Raw genomic sequence first — 21,420 nt, forward strand, 5'->3', positions numbered from 1 at the left:
TACCAAATAAGATTTGAAACCCAGCGCTAACTACTATGCTATCCAGCCATTTTATTCAAATATTAGATATTTCTGAGCCAGAAATCAGCTAGTGATAAAAAAGAAGAAGCCATAGAAAACAATAAATTTGACAGTATTCTTTTAAAATTGCTTTGAGATCAGAGTTCACAATACTCTCTCATTTCTTTCTGAATATTCATACTTGATTGCTTATTTTTTCCCTCAACAAAGCTGTCAGGTTTAGTCTTCATAATGGTTTCGAGTAAAGTTACTCTCTTACTTAAATAGCACTTTTTGAAAGATTCTAGAGAGCAACCTCTACTACTCTGGCTATTCCAGAAAGTTAGGCAATTCCGTGATAAGCTAAGTATATATGTATTATCCACCAAACCTGAATGAAGTTTTCACTAATGCTTCAGAACTTTCCACTGGGGGCAGCTCATCTGCTAAGATTTCCTCAGGAGGCCTTGGATCATGGATGATCATTGGTTTCTGTTTCTCCTTGATGTTTCCTGTAAACCCACCAATAATGGTATTCCACAGGCAGTTCTGAGATTTTGATCCTGGATAGGTAAAAGAGAAAACAAAACAAATGTTAAAAATAAACATGAAAATCCATCATTTCTGGGCCAAAGACAACTAGTAACATTGGCTTGGACTGATTAGCAGATTTAACCTGGTGAATACATTAACCCATTTTTGGAATTCACACACTACAGTAAAGTGTCAGGGTTCCGACCGATGCCCTAATGAAAGCAGGAGCCTCAAGCAAAGTTTCAAGAAAAATCCAGTTGTTTATTAAGAGCACCATGTCGACACAGATCAAGTGAAGCCAGCTCTGACTTCACTAAAATTGCATCTTGCCTCTGACCCTGTTTCCCCCTTCCCCACAAGGGGTGTCATCAATGAAGCAATTTTGCAGGTTGTAGAAGTCACTCCCTCCAGTCATTACTGGTTTCTGTAGAGATGACTTTGACTGGCTAGAATGTGTTTTGTTTTGACTGAGGTGCAAATTCCTCAATGCAGCTGTGAGGCTCGATTCCCCATCCCTCTGCCTATGGCAACTTGAGAGCAGGTTGGGAAAGCTTACATTTCCACAACTTGTGAAGCCACAAAAAAACCTAAATTAAAATTAATTATGGAATGCTGTGTAAATGCAGCTAATGTCTCTAACTGACCTTGTGAATGTCAGATATTCCATCTGCTTTCAGTTTCACTATGAGGTTAAAAGAAAGAACTTTACAAAGTCTATAATTTTGTCTTGTGGACCTCTAGATATTGCTGTCCTTCAACTCACACTAGCTTCTATCTATAGTGATCATAGATGACAGCAGGAAAGTTAGACTCCAAATTTAGCAGGAATGCAAAACTTATGTGTGGTTGGAAGTCATACTTTTCTTTAAAAAGGAAAAAAAGTGGGGAATTGGCTTCATATCTCTCTCAAATATGGCTGAAGGCATTATGATATTAGAAAGAGAAATCATAATTTTGGCTCTTTTCAATTTTGGAAGGATTGAGGCTTTAAAAGATAAGGTAGAATAACATTTTAAAATATATTTCCTTATACAATAGGTTGAGCGAAAATCTTTCACTGCTTTACAAGGACTTTAAAGAATACATGCTTTTTTATATTTTTACACAAACACATGCAGAAGTTGTGCATTTAAACCAATAAAATTATAGCCAGGAAAAACATGACAAAGTACATTTTTAAATGACAACCCCCTTTGACAGATTCACTAGCAAATGCTTTCTTCAAGAAAAGTACAATTTAGACATTCTAAATGAACTTTAAATGTATGAAATGTAACTCCCTACTCTTTCAAGAATAATATCCAATGTCTGAGATGATTCCACTTTTTAATCAGAAAAAAGACTTTCCACTGCTACAATTACTAGTCAGTCATTTTTGCTTCAGGAAATATCAAGAAGTCTTGCAATGGACATGAATGGGAAATAGATACATGGAAGCTGAGATTTTTCACTACCATCCAAATTCAGAATAATAGAGTTGAAAGGGACCTTGTAGGTCATCTAGTCCAACCACCCCCCATCCAACTACCATACACCATTTCTGACAGATTGCAGTCTGATCTCTTCTTGAAAGCTTCCAGTGATGAAGCTCCCACAGCTTCTGAAGGCAAGCTGTTCCATTGGTTGATTGTTCTCACTGTCAGAAAATTCCTCCTTATTTCTGAGGTGGGCTGAGAGGACATCACAGTGATACAATGATTCTTCTATAGGGCTCTATGGAAGTTCATCGAATTTCTCTTGCCAAAGGGTCTTAATGGACCTAAGCCACCTTGGAGAGAGGAGACCCCTGTAGATCACAAGGAAATCGCTAACTCCTTGTTTGATCTGGGGGAAGCTTGCAATCTGGCAAGAAGGAAAAGATGGCCACTGCATGTTGTCCAAAACTGAGACAGCCCAAACTGAGAAGAATGAGGAAAAACTGAAGAACAGTGTGGTGGCTGGGTGAGAATTTTCTAATTTCTATCAAAGCTGCCCATTTTAAAATTTGATTAAGTGACAGTGGAGCTGTTTATAATTCTGGGGTCTTGGTGGGCCATTGTGGATTACAATTTGGTGAGTCTTTGTGGATTGTAACCTACAACTTTATAGATTATAATGTATAAATTATTAAAAAGAAGAAAAGAAGAAAGAAAATAATCCTTGTTGAAGCAAACTTGGACTATGGATATTTTGGACTTGTGAAATATAGTATTTAAAAAGGGAAGTGACCTGAGGCTTGAAAATAAGTACTGGGAATAAGAAAGGAAATTGTTGGACTATATTATATTTTATAAGTTGGATATAGTACAGTACTATTGTGTTTGAGCTACAGTATTATTAATTGTTGGGTTACTGATTGGTTGTTTTTGTTAAGCAATAATTATCTAAAACAGTTGATTATTCCAAATTATCAAAATGACAAGTAACACAAACTTAAGTAAAACAGGGAGGAAAACCCCATTATCTGTGCTATCATCAGTGGCATCAGCAGCAGTTTCAGCACTCTATAAACTCTATGTTGCAGAATGAAAAATTTAAAGTCTTTCAATCAGAGATGAAAAATATGATTTAATCATTACAAGTTGCCATATATTGGATTCATGAGGATCTGGCAAACAGAATGCAAAAGATGGAACAAAAGATGAAAGATAAAATAGACAATATCCAGCAAATAATTACTAAAAATTAAGAAAAGACAAAGCTAACAGACAAGAAAGTAGAAGAGATGGAGAATAGATTAATTAAGGTTGACAATAATCTTGAATGATCCATAATTATATTGGAGATGGATAAGGCAGAATACTTCTCAAGATTCCAGAATGTTAAGGAGGAAAAAGGAGATCTTGCAGAGAAAATGGCAGAATTATTGGCAGAAGTGCTGGAAATGAACAAACAGGAAGTCCTCTCTAGGATAGAAGAAATATTTAGAATATACACAAGCTATATCAAGCTACACGAGAAGAAACAAGCATCCCAGAGAGGTACACGTGAGATTCTCAAAGAAGGCAATGAGAGCAGAACTTCAAACTGCAAGAGATCCACCATTGAAATACAAAGGGAGAGAAATAACAGTCTCAAAACAAATACCCAGAAGAGTAAGAGATACAAGGAAACAGTACCAATTTCTGAGAAGACAACTAATAAAACATGATGTATGGAGAAAAACACATCCTAAGAAAAATCAAGCTTCATTCTATTCAAACAGGAATAAATCTTGATCCAGAATAGATATGGTATGGATGACATCAGAACTGAAACCGTATGTGCAAGAGATAGAAATAGAACCTAATGTTTGGGCAGATCATAATCCAATGAAAGTTGTATGGAAAGGACAAACAAGAAAATAGAGATGGACGTTAAATCAAGCAATACCACAAGAAAAAGAATTTATACAAATGATGAAAAAAGAACTGGATTTTTTCTTCAGAGAACAGGAAGGAAGACACCTTTCTGCAAATCATATGGGATACTGTTAAAGCATATACCCAGGGATTAGCCATAACATACATGGGAAAGAAAAATAATAATAAAAAACAAAATAAGAGAATATTAAAAGAAGAATATAAAAGATTGGAATTAGAATTACAGTGAGAACCACAAAAAAGGAATTAATAAGTCGACTTCCTGGGCGGGACCTTGCTGATGGCGGTAGCTTAACAGAGCTGCCCCCGGGTTTCTGGTCGCGTTATCTGCCTAGATACCTGGTAGATACCTCATTCTTCAGGCAAAGAAGAGCGAGAGAGAGATCCAGCTGGTAAGAGCTTTTCCTTTGAAGTTTGCAGCTTTTTTTGCTGCGAATAGAAGGGGGGCCAGCCGAGGCTGAATCATATCTCCGTGCCGGAAATCCCTAGCTGTTTTTATTATGGCGCAAAGTAAGGCACCTCCACTTAGGACAATATTTGAACTATTTATCTGAAATTAATACAAGCAGAGTCCGTATCTGAGAACCTTATCTGCTTTTTTTTTTTAATCCTAGCTTCATTTTTTACAAGAGCTTCCTTCGTGCACTTGGTTTTTTTTTCTTAAAAAATAAGCTCCTAAAATGGCGATTGTGCATTCTCCATAACAATGCCACATTCCTAATTCCTCTGCAAAGAACAGTGATAAAAAAGATCAAAGGGACAACCAGCCAGCAGTTTCTTACTAATTAGTTTCACTTCTCTGAAGAGCTTACAAGACTTTTTTCTTATCAACTTTTAAAAGTTTTAAAAGACTCTTTGCTAATATAGAGACATTCCAAACACAGGTGAATATGCTGAACTGTTTCGTTACAATGCTAATCTTTTGAAACCTTCTGCAAACTTTCTGCAAAAAGGGAGGAACAGTTGGCTAGCAGTATCTTATTAATTAGTTTCACTTCTCTGAAGAGTTTACAAGACTTTCCTCTTATTAACTTTGCTAATATATATTTTTGATATAGAGAAGTTCAAAATGGCGCTGAATATGCCGAGCTGCTTTGTTACAACGCCCTTTTCTGAAACCTTTTGAAAAATCCTTAAGAACAAATAAAGGAGTGACTTAATACTTTTTTTCTCGTAAGCTGCACAGTGGGCCAGTAGAGTTTGATTAATTGCTTGAAGAAAAGACATAATGGCATCAAAATTAAATCCTGGGCCGAAACTTCCTCCTAGGAGCACATCCCCCATACCTGGCACAAAGTTGCAGCTTCCACCCTCTATGCCCCCTACTGGAGACTTGCTAACGAAAGAACTTTTTTTGGAAATTTTTTAGAGAATTTAGAGAGCAGAATTTAGAAATTTTCAGAGAATTCAGAGAGGAGATAAGGAACAAGATAAAAGAGTTTAAGGTGGACCTATATGATAAGCTTGATACTAGGATTGCCAAAATAAATGATGATATGCTGGGACTTGTAACTGTATTGACAGAACATGTTTCTGGAATGGAAGATAATCTAGAGGTTCTTAATGAAGCTAACACCAATTTGACATCCAAAACTGAAGTGGTGCAACAAAAAGTTGAAAACGCTGAAAAACAAATTATTATGATACAGTACAGACAGATGGAGCTTGCATTAAGAGTCAGGGGGATTTTGGAGAAGGTGTTGTTTGCAGTTTAAAAAGTTCTTGTTTCCATTGGGGTGGGGATTTCTTCCACATTCATCCTGCCCGATACTGATTTCAGGCCATGTCGATCTCTGCCTCTTCAGCAATAACATACCACTCATGTAGATCGGTTGGGGAACCTCGGGACACACAAGCATTGTAGAGTTCATCACTCAGCCCATCCTTGAACCAGCTTACCAGGATATCGTCTGGCCAGTTCATATGAAGTGCCAGGTTTCAGAATTCTTCGGTATACTCTGCCAATGGCCGGTGTCCCTGCTTCACAACTTTAATGTGGTCATGTGCTTTGTGGTCTGCAAGGGTATCCTCGAACCGTCATCACAGGGCCATCATGAACCGATCAAAGTCCCGCAGTTCTGGTGCATCAGCATCATGTAAAGTCACCATCCAGCTGGCAGCGGCTCCTTCTAGGCCTAGGGTGACCACTCGCACTCAGGCTCCTTGGGCTCGAAAATCACACCCATATTCTTGCATGTAGGTGAGCATGTGTGCCACAAAGAATCCCAATTTTTTCGAGTTCCCATCAAATTTTACCCCCAGGGCAGGAGTTTTCCTTTCTAACTGCAGGTTTTGGGGTTGGTTCAGAGTGGCCCCCAACCCATGGGCCAACTGGGGGGAGTTTTCTGGGTTCCTAGCTATTACTGCTGTGCCATCAGCTTGATCAGCAGGGACCAGAGGGGGGTTAGTTCCCCTGGCATCACCCCCGTTTGCCATCTTTCCAACACTTCTTGGTTGCCAGTCTGGCTCCCCCCAGATGTTGAGTTTTCCAAAATTTCCATCACCAACTGGGTTACATGCCTCTTCAGAAGATAATCTCTCAGCAAGGCTTCATTGAGCTCCTCCTGGTCAGAGGGGGCTTCTAACTCCAATTTCTACCCTGGTTTTCGGCTACCTCAGGTAAGAGTGACTCCCCTGGTCTTGTTTCAAGTTTCACGTTTATTAGAATTTGTATGCCACCCACTTCCATAGAGACTCTGGGCGGCTCACAACAGACAAGAAACATTTAATTTTTTAAAAATAGAGATTAAAAAAAAATACAGTATTAAAATTCATGTCACCCATTCCATCTAAGCGGGGCTGGATATCAATCAACAGCCCCAGGCCTGACGGAACAGCCAAGTCTTAACAGCTTTACGGAAGGCCAGGAGAGTGGTAAAGGTCCAGATCTCTGCAGGTAGATCATTCCACAGGGCCGGCGCAGCAACAGAGAAGGCTCTCCCCCGGGGAGTCACCAGCCGGCATTGTCCGGCTGATGGCACCCAGAGGAGGCCCAACCTGTGCGATCTTGTTGGTCATTGGGAGGTAAGTGGCAGGAGGCGGTCTCTCAGGTAGCCAGGTCCTAAACCATGAAGGGCTTTAAAAGTAACGACTAGCACCTTGAAGCGCAATCTGGAGACCAAAAGGAAGCCAGTGCAGCTCGCGGAGGATAGGTGTAATATGGGTGTATCTAGATACACCCCATATCGCTAGCGCGGCTGTGTTCTGGACCAACTGTAGTCTTTGAGCACTCTTCAGGGGCAGCCCCATGTAGAGCGCATTACAGTAATCCAGTCTTGAGGTGATGAGGGCATGAGTGACCATTTGAAGTGCCTCCCGGTCCAGGTAGGGCCGCAACTGGTGCACCAGGCGAACCTGGGCGAAAGCCCCCCTGATCATAGCTGACAGATGGTGCTCTAACGTCAGCTGTGGGTCCAGGAGGACACCCAAATTGCGGGCCCTCTCTGAGAGTGTATAATTTCACCCCCCAGGCTAAGAGATGGAATGTCTGGACTAACCTTGGGAGGCAGCATCAATAGCCACTCGGTCTTGTCTGGATTGAGTGCAAGCTTGTTCGCTCCCATCCAGACCCTGACAGCCTCCAGGCACTGGCACATCACTTCCACTGCTTCACTGAGTTGGCACGGGGTGGACAGATACAATTGAGTATCGTCCGCATATAGATGATATTTAATCCCGTGCCGCCGGATGATCTCACCCAGCGGCTTCATGTAGATGTTAAATAGGAGAGGTGACAGGACCAAACCCTGTGGCACCCCATAGTTGAGGGGCCTAGGGGTCGACCTCTGTCCTCCAACCAACACCGACTGTGACCTGTCCGAGAGGTAGAAGGAGAACCACCTTAAGACGGTGCCTCCCACTCCCACCTCCCGTAACCTTCGCAGAAGGATACCATGGTCGATGGTATTGAAGGACGCTGAGAAGTCAAGGAGCACTAGGATAGAGGAATGTCCTCTATCCCTGGCCCGCCAGAGATCATCGATCAGCTCGACCAAAGCAGTGTCTGTGCCATAACCAGGCCTGAAACCCGACTGAAAGGGATCCAGATAATCTGCTTCATCCAAGGTCCACCGGAGTTGAAAGGCCACCACCTTCTCGACAACCTTCCCTACGAACGGGAGGTTGGAGACTGGGCGATAGTTGTTTAAAATGGCTGGATCCAGGGATGGTTTCTTGAGGAGGGGTCTCATCACCGCATCCTTTAGAGGATGTGGGAAGGATCCCTCCAGAAGAGAGGTGTTAACAATCCTCTGGAGACAGCCACGTGTCACCTCACTGTTGGTCGGGAGCCAGGAAACCAGCCAGGAGGGGCACGGATCCAGTAAACAGGTGGAGGCACTCACCGCTCCCATGGCCTTGTCCACTTCCTCAGGAGCGACAAGTTGAAACCATAAAATCTGATCAGGATCTTCCCCCGGCGCCTCAGCTGGTACCGTTCAAGTGGAGTCCACCCCCGATGCCCCGGCCTGCTTCTCCAGGCTCCACCGCTGGAAGTCCCGGATCGCCTCTGGAGGAAGGCTGGGTGAGAAGCAGAGCGAAGCTTCTCCGAGGCTCTTGCAGGAGCGTGTGTCAATGGCCGACAGCCCGGAGCAGCCCTGGCTGCGAGACAAGGCAGTGCTTAAAGCAGCTGCTGCCACCACCACCGCCCCTCCTTCGCTCCGCTTCTCACCCAGCCTTCCCCCAGAGGCGATCCGGGACTTCCAGCGGCGGAGCCTGGAGAAGCAGACCGGGGCAGCGGGCAGGCGACAGCATCGGGAGCGGCGGGGCACTTTGCATCGCGGGAGCCGCCAAGTGCCCAGGTCTGCAGCAAAGAGCCAGCCTCCTCCTTCCCGCCCACGCCTCTATCCTCTGAAGCACGCCCCGCCCAATGTAAGCGTGCTCAAGAAGACATGATTCGCTGCTTCCAGATCAAGAGGCGGGAGAATTAGTGCCTCTTTTGCATCTGAACTTTTTTGCCTTTTAACTCTTTCTTAACTTAAGGCTTAACTTAACTTAAGGCGAAAAATTCCTTATGGAAAAGAGGCCCCGAGTTCTCTCGCCTCCTGCTTTGGTTAACACTAAGCAGACACCAAGCCACTGTGACTTGGAATCTGGTAGCAACTATCTTGGCTTTAATTATTTTAAAAAATATATTTAAATTTCTTTCTTTTTCCTGAGGAGACTAGTGAGGCTCCGCCTCCCTTGCCTCTAGTGACTGCACGTCCCTGGCTGCCACGGAGAGACAGAGCCAGTTTAGAGCCCCCGCCATGTTATATTCCAAGCAGCGACGAAGGACTCTGCCGAACTGTGGGCCAGAGAGTCAGGTATCTCCCCAAGTGCCATCTGAAATCCCATGGGGCCCATCAGGCGCCTTGGGCAGAACCACCTAATCGGTTCCCCCTCCCTACAGTGGGGGATTGGTTTCCGAAAGTCGAGCCTCAGTAGGAAGTGATCTGACCATGACAAGGGCAAGATCTTAATGCCCTTCAAATCTAGATCACGTCTCCAACGCTCCGAGAGAAATACGAGGTCGAGCCCTGCTGAATGAGTCGGAACCTGAATTACCTGAGTCAAGTCCATGGCTGTCATGGAAGCCATGAACTCCTGTGCTCCATCAGAGTGTTCATCGAGTGATAGCAGGTTGAAATCCCCCAGCACTACAAGCCTGGGGAACTCAACCGCCAGCTTGGCTACTGACTTGAAGAGCACAGGCAGGGCTGTTGGGAGGTAGGTATGTTAGCAACAAACCCATTTGACCCCCAAGGTCCAACTTCACCAGAAGGGACTCACACCCAACAATCTCCGGAGCAGGGATCCTACGAGGAACTAGGGACTCTCGGATGATGACTGCCACTCCCCCACCCCTTTGTCTGGTGTCGCGGCTGATGTAGCACCTGAAACCCTTCTAGGCACATTTCAGTGAGGGGGACTCCTCCCTCATGGCCCAGCCAGGTCTCAGTAATACATGCCAGGTCTGCCCCCTCATCTAATATTAGGTCCCGGATGAGGGGAGCTTTGTGAACCACAGACCTGGCATTCAGCAACAGCAGCTTGAGACCAGGGCCCTGACAACTCTCGCCATCTGGTCCTGGAGTGGAGCTAATAGGGCCGGAAGGAGGGATCACTGTGACGTAGCGAACCCTCCTTCCCCGGTAATGGCTAGCCCTATAGCTCCTGTCAAACCTGCCTCTCCCAACAATGACTGGAATGCGCCGGCCCATCCCTGCACCTGTAGAACCCACTTCCCCTCCCATAGCCTCCGTTCTCCCCGGCAGGCCATTCATATCATTCATTATAGGACGAGAGGTAGGCCTGGGCCCCCTACCACTTCTGCTTCAGCACTCAGTGGAGGAGGCACCAGGTTGCACTCCCAGTCCTCTCATACATACCACAATCACTCACTCATGCAATCCCCACAATAGTCAGTTTAAAAATACAGAGTTACAACATAATAATATAAAATTAATTAATTTAAATTAAAAGTGGGCACATTCATCATCATTCATAACATACACACATACTTCATCCTGGTAAAATTGCGCAGTTCTTAGTTTCTGCCCAGCGGATTTGTGCAGGTCGGAGCCAAAGCTAGTGTTAATATGGGAGGGGGGGGAATTTCCAGTCCCTCTCCTTCCTCGTAGATCCGGAAAGTGTAAAATGCAAAAGAGGAGGAGGGGGGCAGGAGGTCCAGAGTCTGAGAGTGGCCAAAGCTGATCCAGTGGTGGTGGGGAGAATGTAAGCGCCAGTTCAAGAAGGTGGTTAAAGTCACGGCTGCTTCCTCCCTGCTTCTCGCCGCTTCCTTTCATCGTATGCATGCAACACAACAGACTATGGGGTTGAAATCGTGGTTGGGAACCAATGATAGTAAACAAGGAGGGAGAGTTCCATCGTCCCTCTCTCTCTTGTAGGTCCAGAGATGCAAAGAAAAAAGGGGGGCAAAGGCCAGAGTCCGAAGTGGCTGGAGTGGTTATAGGGGTGGGGGGGTAGACGGCTGTTGAAATCAATGATAAGTTCGCAGTCTCATCCCCCCCACCTCACGATGATGACTCAGCCGGCCCGGCCCGGGGTGCAGTCACAAAAGGTCTTCTTGAGGAGCAGCAGATGGCGGATAGTAAATAGAAAGAGAGGGAGGAGGGGAGGTGGGAGGTCTAGAAGGGTTGATGCAACAGCAAAGGCCAACCGCCCAGTCCTGGCAAACATGGTTAGTCCACTCACCACTCCTCCTCAGGGCATCACTCCAGTAACACCAGCTCCAAAGATCTAACAATCTGAATCTGGATGTCCAATAGGCCCAAATCAATAAGCTCACTTCCTTCTGCCCCTGCCTTCTCCTTTTCAAAATGCTGCTGCTATTGTCGCAAGCCAGCATGGGGGTGGAGGAAATTCAGGAGCACTCAAAACAACGTCCAGGGGCCGCTTAGAGTGACCCCCTCCCACCAAACACTCCCCCCGGCCTGCCCGACAGATGGTCTCTCCCGGGGACTCCTCCCTTCCAAAGCCTTCCCTTCCCAGCCGTCTTTCATCCCGATTCCGATTGACCAATGGGGCCTTTTGGGGTCCTCCAAGCTCACTCCATTCTCTCCGCCAGGATACAAGGAGCAGGTCTCTGGTTGTGGAGGGGTTTCCATCTTCCTCCACCAATCAGTTCCCTCTTGTTCGCTGTTATGCTCAGACATGGTTTGCTGAGTCCCCTCGGTAGAGTAAAATGAAATGTTGTCTTTCCTGGTTGACCACTTTGCAGAGAGATGCTGCTTTATGTAATGGCTCCTCTCCTAACTTGAGAAAGTAAAGACTCTTGAAATGGATTATTTCAAAAGGAACCTTTGATCAGTCAGGATGGAAACCATTAGAGGGAAAGCAGCATCTGAAACCCTTTAGGCAATGCAAGTGGGATTAAGCTGATAATGACCCCTCCCCTTTGTCCAAATGCAGATTCTGACCAATACACAAGTATGAAGATGTTTCCTTAACTCTTCTGCCCTGAGAGTCAATAAAACACACGTTCCCATGGCTATCTCTAGTTAGACATTAAGTAAAATATCCCACATGGCTATCATAAACATCCCTCCAGAGATGCTGGGACCTTCAGTCTTCCGGTGACAGGAAACCAATTGTAAAGTTTTAAAACTCAGTTGTTACAGATACAGCTAGTGATTTAACTCCGAGACCCCCCTCTTCCTAATTGAATGGCAGTATCACTTTTATTGATCTGATACTGGGATTACAAATTTTCTTGACATTTGGATAATAAAAATAAATTTCCAAAATGAATTACAAAAATCATCAAACATGACAATGCAACAAGATAAAAACCAGTATGGAGTTAAAGAGTATGTTACAGTCTATGCATGAAGACCTCAATGAGTGGATGAAGATCTGAAAGAGGTTAAAGAGATAATTGGGAAAAACGAGCAAAGATTGCAGAAAGTGGAGGAAAAGTTGGAAACAACAAAGAAGAAAGTGGAGGAGATGGACTATAGACTTGCAAAAACAAATAAAAATTAAGAAAAGATAAATACATCTTGGGAGATGGACAACACTGATTATTTAAGATTCCAAAATATTGAAGAGGAAAGGGGGGAAGAACCTAGTGGAAAAAATTGCAGAGATTTTAGCAGACAGACTGGAAGAAAGCAAGGAAATGGTGTTAAGTGAGATAGATGAAATATATAGGGTCCACACAAGATATGGTATAAGAAATAAGCTGCCCAGAGAGGTATATGTAAGGTTTACTAAGAAAACATTGAGAACAGAGATTTTGCAGACTGAAAGAAATACCATGATAAAATATAAATCCAGAGAAATAGTAGTCCTAAAAGAAGTGCCAAGAAGGGTGAGAGATCTAAGAGAATATCAATTCCTAAGCAAATGACTAATAAAAAAGGAGTCAATTTTAGATGGTTAATACCAGAAGGGATACTAGTGACTTGGCAGGAGCAAAGACATACTGGACACGACAGAGAAAGCAAAGTTATTTTATGAACAATATTTTGGGCTATAAGAGGAAGAGAGAAGAAAGAGAAACAAAATTGCAAGAAGAGAAGAATTGAGAGAACTAGGTAAAAGACAAGAAGAGAGGGCACTAAGAGAAGGAGCAAGAGCATGAGATGAAAGAACAAAAGGAAATAAGAGTAACTAGATCAACTAAACTTACAAATAACTAAGATATGGAAGAAGAAATAAAAATAATTTCAATAAACATAAATGGACTAAATTCAAGCATTAAAAGGAAAAGGACATTTAATAAATTAGAGAAATTGAAATTAGATATAATATGCCTGCAAGAAGTGCATATTAAAAAAACAACAGAAAAAATATCTGGACTATCCAAAATTGGGGAAGCTGTACATGACACTTGCTGATCAAAGCAAAAAAAAAGTTGTACTATATTTTAAAAAGTCAATACAATCAAAGCAAATATTTGAAGATGAAGAGGGAAGAATATTGATTGTGGAAATAATGATGAACTGTAAAAAATATTGATGGTGGCAATATATGCACCAAATGAGAATCTTTACAATGAGGGATGAATTAAGCTTACAAAGTGTGGAGAAGAAAACACTTGAGAGAAAAACAATATACATTTTATTCAAATAGGCATATGTCATGGTCAAGAATAGATATGATTTGGACGACAATGGATCTAATTGCTAAAACACACAAGATTGATCTAGAAACGAGTACATGGTATATCACAACCCAATAATAATGGCATGGAAAGGTCAGAGAAAAAGAACGAGATGGACATTAAATCAAAATTTACTAAATGGAAAGGCATTCCAGCAATATATGGAAAAAGAACTGAGCTTTTTCTTTAAAGAAAACAGGAAGGAGGACACATGCAGAATGTTTGGGACACTAGCAAAGCATATATTAGAGGACTAGCAATGACTTATTTAGAAAAAAGGAACAAACAGAATAGACAAACATGGAAGAAGATAGAGGAAGAATATAGGGAATTGGAGATAGAGCTACAAAAAAAACCACAAAACACCAATACTAAAAATTTGATGGATCTACAAAAACATAAATTGAACTTAATGGAAAATGAAGAAGTGGCAAATAAAGTAAAATTAACAAGACAAAACTTTTTTGAAAATGCAAATAAACCAGGATGGTGTCTGGCATACAAGATGAAAAAAAAAAAGGCGACTTCCGGTGACGTCATTGGCTACGGCGGCAGGCTTGGAGATTGCTCTGAAGCCTAGCTGACAAACCAGGGGTCTGGCGGCATAAAGAGCGGCCATTTGCTGGTCTCGGAGGGACTCGGTGAAGACCGGGGTGCTTCTCTGCAGGCGGGGAGAGGTGCGATCTCCTCAGCAAAGCAGAGGCTAGCCCTGATCCCAGACATCTGAAGAGGGACGCACGGCGGCCCCAAAGCCATGACACAGCACTTTTGTTTGGCGTAGGATTTTTGGTGTGAATCTGGATGCCCTAAATTTTCTTGAAGAGTAAGTTGGATTTACTATTTGGTTACTGTATCTCTGGCAGTTTTTTTTCCTCTTTGATGGGACTTTTAGTGGCAGTGGTAAGCAAGAGCGATTATGACAAACAGGAGCAAATAAATTAACAATCGAAGAAGGATTAACATCATAAAGTTGTCGAAAGCGGCCCTGGTGGTGGAAACAGAGGAGGGAGAGTGAAGTTTTACCCTGAGGCACAGCTGGTAGATATCTGCGGACTTGCCCTGCCTGCTCCCAAGATTTTTGGAGAACTTTTGTGCTGCTATGGGAGACTTAAGACTCCATTTGAGACAGACAATATTATATCCACTGTGCGCATTGTTTTCTTTTTCTTTGGAGCTGGAGTTGGACACTTGAAAGGGGAATATTTTGAGCTGAACTTCCCTTTCTTTTTGTTCTCTTCTCTTTGAGGTTTGATTCCTTTTTTTGTGTTGGTGTATTTGCCCCCCCCCCTTCTTTCCTTTTTTTCTGATATGAGCCTCCTCTTGTATTTTTTCTAGATCTCTGTATGGGACTATATTCATATATATTTTTCCTTATAGACAGCAGCAAAATAAGTTGGAATATTGCTTAAACTGGTAGTAGATAGCTTATGAAACAGTGGGATAAGCTTCTTAACCTAATTGATATGAGCTGGGTAAAGGGGGGGGAACCTCGACACTACCTACTCAGTCGTCCCCATCTACAACCCCTCCAACACTACAAAGAATTTTAGACAATATGGCTGGGGTAGAGAAAGCACCCACATTGCAAAATATACAGACAATTTTGCTATCGATACAAAATAATATGGTTAGGAATCAAGCGGTCACTGAAAAATCCCTGGCCAACATTAAAAATGAAAAGGGAGACATGAAGGGAGAAATGAAACAGCTGTATTCACAGCAAAAGGAGATCTGGGCAAAAATGGAGAAACAGGAAGGTGAAATTCAAGATTTAGGAGTAAAAATGAAGGAAAGTGAAGGGAACATGGCGAGGTGGGAGATGAGGCAGCTTCATATCAATAGAAGGTTGGAAGATGAGATTGCTATGTTAGAATTAGAAAGGTCAGCCTTCTTTCTCAGATTTCAAAATATTCCAGAGGAAAGAGGGGAGGAACTGAAGGAAATTATGGTTAAAATGATCGCAGGGATCGCCCAGAAAGATAAGCTGATGATACAGAGTGATATTGATGATGTCTATAGGCTCTATACTTCCTATACTAGGAGACAGAAACTGCCACATGAAGTGCACGTGAGGTTTAGCAAATGATCTCTGAGAGAAGAAATTTACCAGAAGGCACGTGACCAGAATACTATATACACGGGGGAGATGGTGATAGTACTAAAACAGATACCAAGAAGAGTGAGGGAAAGGAGGCAGAAATATCAGGACCTAACAACACAACTGAGGAAACTTCAGGTGATGTATAGGTGACTTTTCCCAGAAGGCAAGGCCAGAGGTTTCGGATTGAATCATTGCAAGATGCACAAGACTTTATGGAAAGTCAGTTGAAGAGGGAAACTCAGAGTAACAATGGAGAATTGGATAACAAGAGCCGAGGAGAGGAGCGAAAGAATAGTGCCCTGGGAGACGAGAAAGGTGGAAATGAGAATCAAAACAGAGATGAGAGACCGCAGACAAGGCAGACAACAAAATCCAAAGCCTTACACAAATAAACATGGTGGATGAACTCCGCTTAATTTCTTTAAACATAAATGGTTTGAACTCACTAAGAAAGAGAAATAAAATACTGAATGCTTTACAGAAAAAGAATTGTGATCTGACATGCCTGCAAGAAGTACATATAGTGAACCACCAGCAAAATGTGTTGTATTACCCCCGGCTGGGTATAATGCATACAAGTTTAGCAGATGAAAAGAAAAGGGGCATTGTGCTGTATGTTAAATATCATATCGATTCTAAATTGGTGTATACTGATGGGGAGGGGAGACTTTTAATGGTTGAATTGAAATTTGGTCAATATAAAATTTTGCTGGTGGTCATATACGCGCCGAACGATAATCAAAGTACCTTTTTCAGAAAGTTGCATCAAAAAATTGCAGAGTTAGGCTATGACCACATATGTGTGGTGGGTGATTATAACGCTGTGGCAGATAGGACAATGGACTATAACCCAGGAAACATCCAAAAGGGGGAAATTAAGAGAAAGGAGGAGAGCTCTCCCCAAAACTTTTGAAGACATGAGGGAGGAATATGAATTAAAGGATGTATGGCGTGAACTCCACCCTCAGAAACAACTATTTACTTTCTTTTCACATAGACATCAATCCTGTTCTAGGATCGACATGTCTTGGTTGACACCAGAAATTGGGGATCTGATTAAGGAAGCAGCAATCGAGGTTAATACCTGGGCCGATCATAATCCACTCTTATTGGTGTGGAAAGGAGTAAGGCAGGGAAGGAAGAGAAGGTGGATGATGAATACAGAGATAGTGAAAGAACAAGAATTTCAACAAATGTTTAAAAGGGAAATGAGGTTTTGTTTTTGTTTTTTGAAGAAAATAGGAAGGGTAATCGGGTAAAAATAGGAAGGGTAAATTGGAAGTTTATGTTGTCACAATTAGAAAATATGAAGTTTGGATAAAACTTCTTAAACGCAGTTCGGGCAATTTATGTATGACAAACTGTGACATTATTGGTAAATGGAGAAGAGGCGGGTGATGTTGAGATTGGTAAAGGCACAAGACAAGGATGCCCGTTATCCCCCCTACTGTTTATCCTTACATTAGAACCCTTTCTTAGAATAGTGAGGAGTGATATACAAATTAAAGGGTTATGAGCTAAAGCTCAGGAATTTAAGGTCCAGGCTTTTGCCGATGACCTTGTTTTTATTCTGGAGGATCCTATGGCTTCTGGGATACAACTTTTACGTAAAATAGAGGAGTACGGTATGATAGAGGGGTTACGTATAAATAAAGAGAAGACAAAATTGTTAATTAAGAATATGACTTTGAACCAGAAAAGGGAAGTACAAAGCCTGTTAGGGATTCACATGACCCATAAAATACAATATTTGGGAATTTGGCTCATGGAGAGATGTTCGTCTATCAAGGTAGATAATTATATGAAATTACTACAAAAGGTATCTAAGGATATGACTAATTGGAGTGGTAAACAACTGTCTTTGATGGGCAGGATTGCGACAGTTAAGACACATGTGCTACCAAAATTTTTGTTTCTGTTTCAAACAGCACCGTCTAAATTGGACAAAAAAAAAATTAAATCCTTGGAGACAATAGTGGCTCGATTTCTATGGCAAGAAAGCAAGAAAGCATGAATTAAAGCCCAAACGTTGCAAAAACGTAAAGAACTGGGAGGCTTTGGAGTACCCAACTGGGAAGCATATTATAATGCAGCAATTATGACATGGGTGAAGGATTGAGTGACATTGAGTAGAAGGCACCTATTGGCTATAGAGGGACATGACCTCCCTCAGGGATGGCATGCCTCCCTCTGGTAAGAAAGAGATATCCCCCATACGTACTTCATGGGACATTATATTCGGAAGATTTTGATGGGGGTCTGGGAAAAGATGACAAAAAAATACTATCTTAGGGTTCCATGCTGGTTGGCACCGTTGGAGGCCTTAACGCATCCCAGTGTATTTAATTGGATAAGAAACATAACATATAAAGACATTATGACAGAAGATGGCAACATGAAACAAAGATGGAATTAGAGCAGCAGGGCAGGAATCTGGAATGGTGGGAATATTTACAGATTAGAAATAGGTTTAAAAGCGATAAGGTACGGTTTGGGATCTACCCAAACCCTCAGGGGCTAGATAAGATTTTGTTTGGCAGAGATAAGAAAATGTTATCGAAGATTTATCAGTTTTTGACCTGTCAAGATGCTAAAGAAGAGATGGATAAAAGCCTTCTAATAACATGGGAGAGAAACTTTGGCTATGAGATTGAAATGGGCAAATGGTGGGATCTATGAAGTAAGACTATTAAACTTACAATATCTATAGAGTTTAAAGAAAACATATACAAGATGGTTTATAGATGGCACTTCCCCCCAACGAGATTAGCCAAAATGTTTCCTGGGTTATCTCCACTGTGTTGGAAATGTGGAAGAAGGGATTGCACATTCTACCATATTTGGTGGTCTTGTACTGAGGCCACGAAATACTGGAGAAGGATTCAAAACTGGCTAAAAGAGGTTACCGGAGCAATCATGGAATGGAAACCCGAGAATTTTTTACTAAGCATAAAACCAGAAAACATGAGTAAATCTATATGGCATTTGAGCCTACATATAATTGTGGTCGCAAGAATAACTTATGCACAATTTTAGAAATCTACTACCATACCATCGGAAGATGCCATAATTAAAAAGATTTATGAATGTGCAGAAATGGACAGAATGATGGGTTGGCTGAGAGACAAAGGAGAAACGGAACATTATCTTATCTGGAACCTATGGTATATGTGGGCAACAGGAGAACAGCAGGGACTTAAAATGGGGAAAGTTAAATAGCAGTTGTTAACAATGGGAACTAAAAGTGAACATGGGTATTGTAATAGATCCCTGAACTTTGTAATGAGAAGATGCTGCTTATAGACTAAACAATGAGGAAGGGAAAAAAAGTTGGGCTGTAAATGACTGTCACCACGGGGGTGAGGTGGGGTTGTATGTTTATATTTGTACGTCTTATTCTTTAAAAAATGTATAACCAATAAAGACATGGTTTTGCCAGTGGGTCTGGGGAGCCCAGGATGATACACAACCCATCAAATGATTGCCAGAGGGGTAGAGGTTTATAGGGTTTCGAATTTGGGATTTTGAATTGAATTGAATTGAATTTATTATATTTCTATGCTGCCCTATTCCCAGAAGGGACTCAGGGCGGCTTACAACCAGGTCGGGGGGGGGGAGGGGATACAAATAGGAAAAAAAGTGACATGGACAAAACAATACCACAATTTAAAAACAATCAACAGCCACACCATTCGAGCGGGGACAAGAACTCATCAGCCCCAGGCCTGTCAGAACAGCCAGGTTTTAAGGGCTTTGCGGAAAGCCTGGAGGGTGGTGAGGGTCCGAATCTCCACGGGGAGCTCGTTCCAAAGGGCCGGAGCAGCCACAGAGAAGGCCCTCCTCCGGGTGGTTGCCAGTCGGCATTGGCCAGTGGATGGAATTCGGAGGAGGCCTAATCTGTGGGATCTAATCGGTCTGTTGGAGGTAATTGGCAGCAGGCGGTCTCTCAAGTACCCAGGTCCAATACCATGAAGGGCTTTATAAGTGACGACTAGCGCCTTGAAGCGTATCCGAAGACCAATAGGCAGCCAGTGCAGCTCTCGGAGGATAGGTGTAACATGGGTGTACCGAGGTGCACCCACAATCGCTCGGGCGGCTGCATTCTGGACAAGCTGAAGTCTCCAAATGCTCTTCAAGGGCTGCCCCATGTAGAGCATGTTGCAGTAGTCCAGTTTTATTTCTGTAAGCCACCTGGAGTCACCACAAGCAAGTATATACATTTTCTTAATAAATAATTATTGAATACTGGAAAAAAAAGATGAAAAAAAGAGTTCAGAAAAAAAATTATAAACCTGTCAGGCATGCCTCCATCAATAACCAAGAAAGAAAACTCCCAACTCCATTGTTTGTGGAATTAAAGATACTTTTACTGGTTATGGAAAATAGCAGCAAAAGAAAAGCAAGATCTGAGTCAAAAAGGCACAAACAAGAATATATCAAACTACTACCCAGCACCCTCCCTGCAATTACCCCAACCCAATGTCCAATCTCCAACTCCCAAAGTTGTCATGTGGGGTGCATCACGTTGGTATGCAAGATGGTTGGCCTTGACCAAGTCCAAACACAGGCCATCAGCATGTGCAGAAGATGATGAGAACAAAACTCCCTTCTGCATAACTCCTCCAGTATCATATGATTCCCTTCCCAAATGCCATAACCCTCCCCATTTCTATGGCAGCCAATAGCAAGCAAGTGAATTAACAGACCAAGAAGGAAATATTTGTTACCAAAATGAAGAAAAGAAAAAAAAACAGTGGAAAATTACTATAAGGAATTATACCAACAGGAGACAGTGGCGAAAACACCCAAGAGTCCAGAAAAATTTAAAAAGGCACTGGAAGAGAGAATAACAATGATAGAAGTAATGGAAGCAATAAAAAGACAAAAAAGGGGAAAACACCAGGCCCGGATGGGTTGCCAGCAAAATTTTACAAAACATTGCAAGTTGTGTTAAGCAATGTAATGTTGGAAGTATTTAATGAGTTGTTATTGAAAGCAAAAATACCAGACTCTTGGACAGAGGCTTATATAACTCTTATCCCAAAAGAAGAATCAGATTTGCAGCAAATAAAAAACTATAGACTAATTTCTTTATTAAATGTGGATTATAAAATATTTGCAATGATAATGGTGGAAAGACTCAAAAGACTGTTAAGTGAATGTATATATTCAGATCAAAATTGTTTTCTATCCAAGAGACAGATTAGAAACAATATGCATATTATATTGAATGCACTAGAATATTATGAAGCACATTCAGAGAAGCAAATGGCATTTTTGGATGAGCAGAAAGTCTTTGATAATGTAAATTGGCAATTTATGATACTGTAATTGCAAATGATGGATTTTGGGGAGGGATTTATAAATATGGTTAAAACTATTTATAAAGAACAACAGGCTAAAGTGATGGTAAATGGGGATATGACAGAAAAAGTGCCTATTGGAAAAGGGACTAGGCAAGGGTGCCCACTATCTCCACTATTATTTATACTGACACTAGAGGTTTTGAATAGAAAGATAAGACAAAGAAATAAAAGGAATGAAAGTTAAGAAAAAAGAATATAAATTTCAAGCATTTGCAGATGACTTAGTATTTATTATGGAAGATCCAGTAGAAACAGGTCCAAAACTACTTGAGCAAATAGAAGAGTATGGAAGAGTAGCAGAATTGAAAATTAATAAAGATAAAACAAAAATCTTAGTGAAAAATATGACAGAAAAACAGAAAAGGGAAATAATGGAGAAATTGGATATTCAAATAGTAAAGAATGTGAAATATTTGGGTGTACAGCTGACCTCGATGTGTGTAACTATCAAGGAAGATAATTACTATAAAT

General features: G+C 42.0%; 1 protein-coding gene across 1 annotated transcript in view; it reads right to left on the bottom strand.

The window, feature by feature from the left end:
• The window catches only part of PDE1C (phosphodiesterase 1C), a 477,912-nt gene that overhangs the window by 280,056 nt on the left and 176,436 nt on the right, over positions 1-21,420 (bottom strand). The window contains exon 3 of the mRNA XM_087714401.1: positions 392-563. Within this exon, the coding sequence (XP_087570527.1) occupies positions 392-563 (172 nt within the window). The remainder of the gene's footprint in view (positions 1-391; positions 564-21,420) is intronic.

This window comes from Thamnophis sirtalis, unplaced genomic scaffold (assembly GCF_051295495.1).
Source record: "Thamnophis sirtalis isolate CommonGarterSnake01/CBP01778 unplaced genomic scaffold, rThaSir2_p1.2 scaffold_4, whole genome shotgun sequence".
Lineage (NCBI taxonomy): Eukaryota > Metazoa > Chordata > Lepidosauria > Squamata > Natricidae > Thamnophis > Thamnophis sirtalis.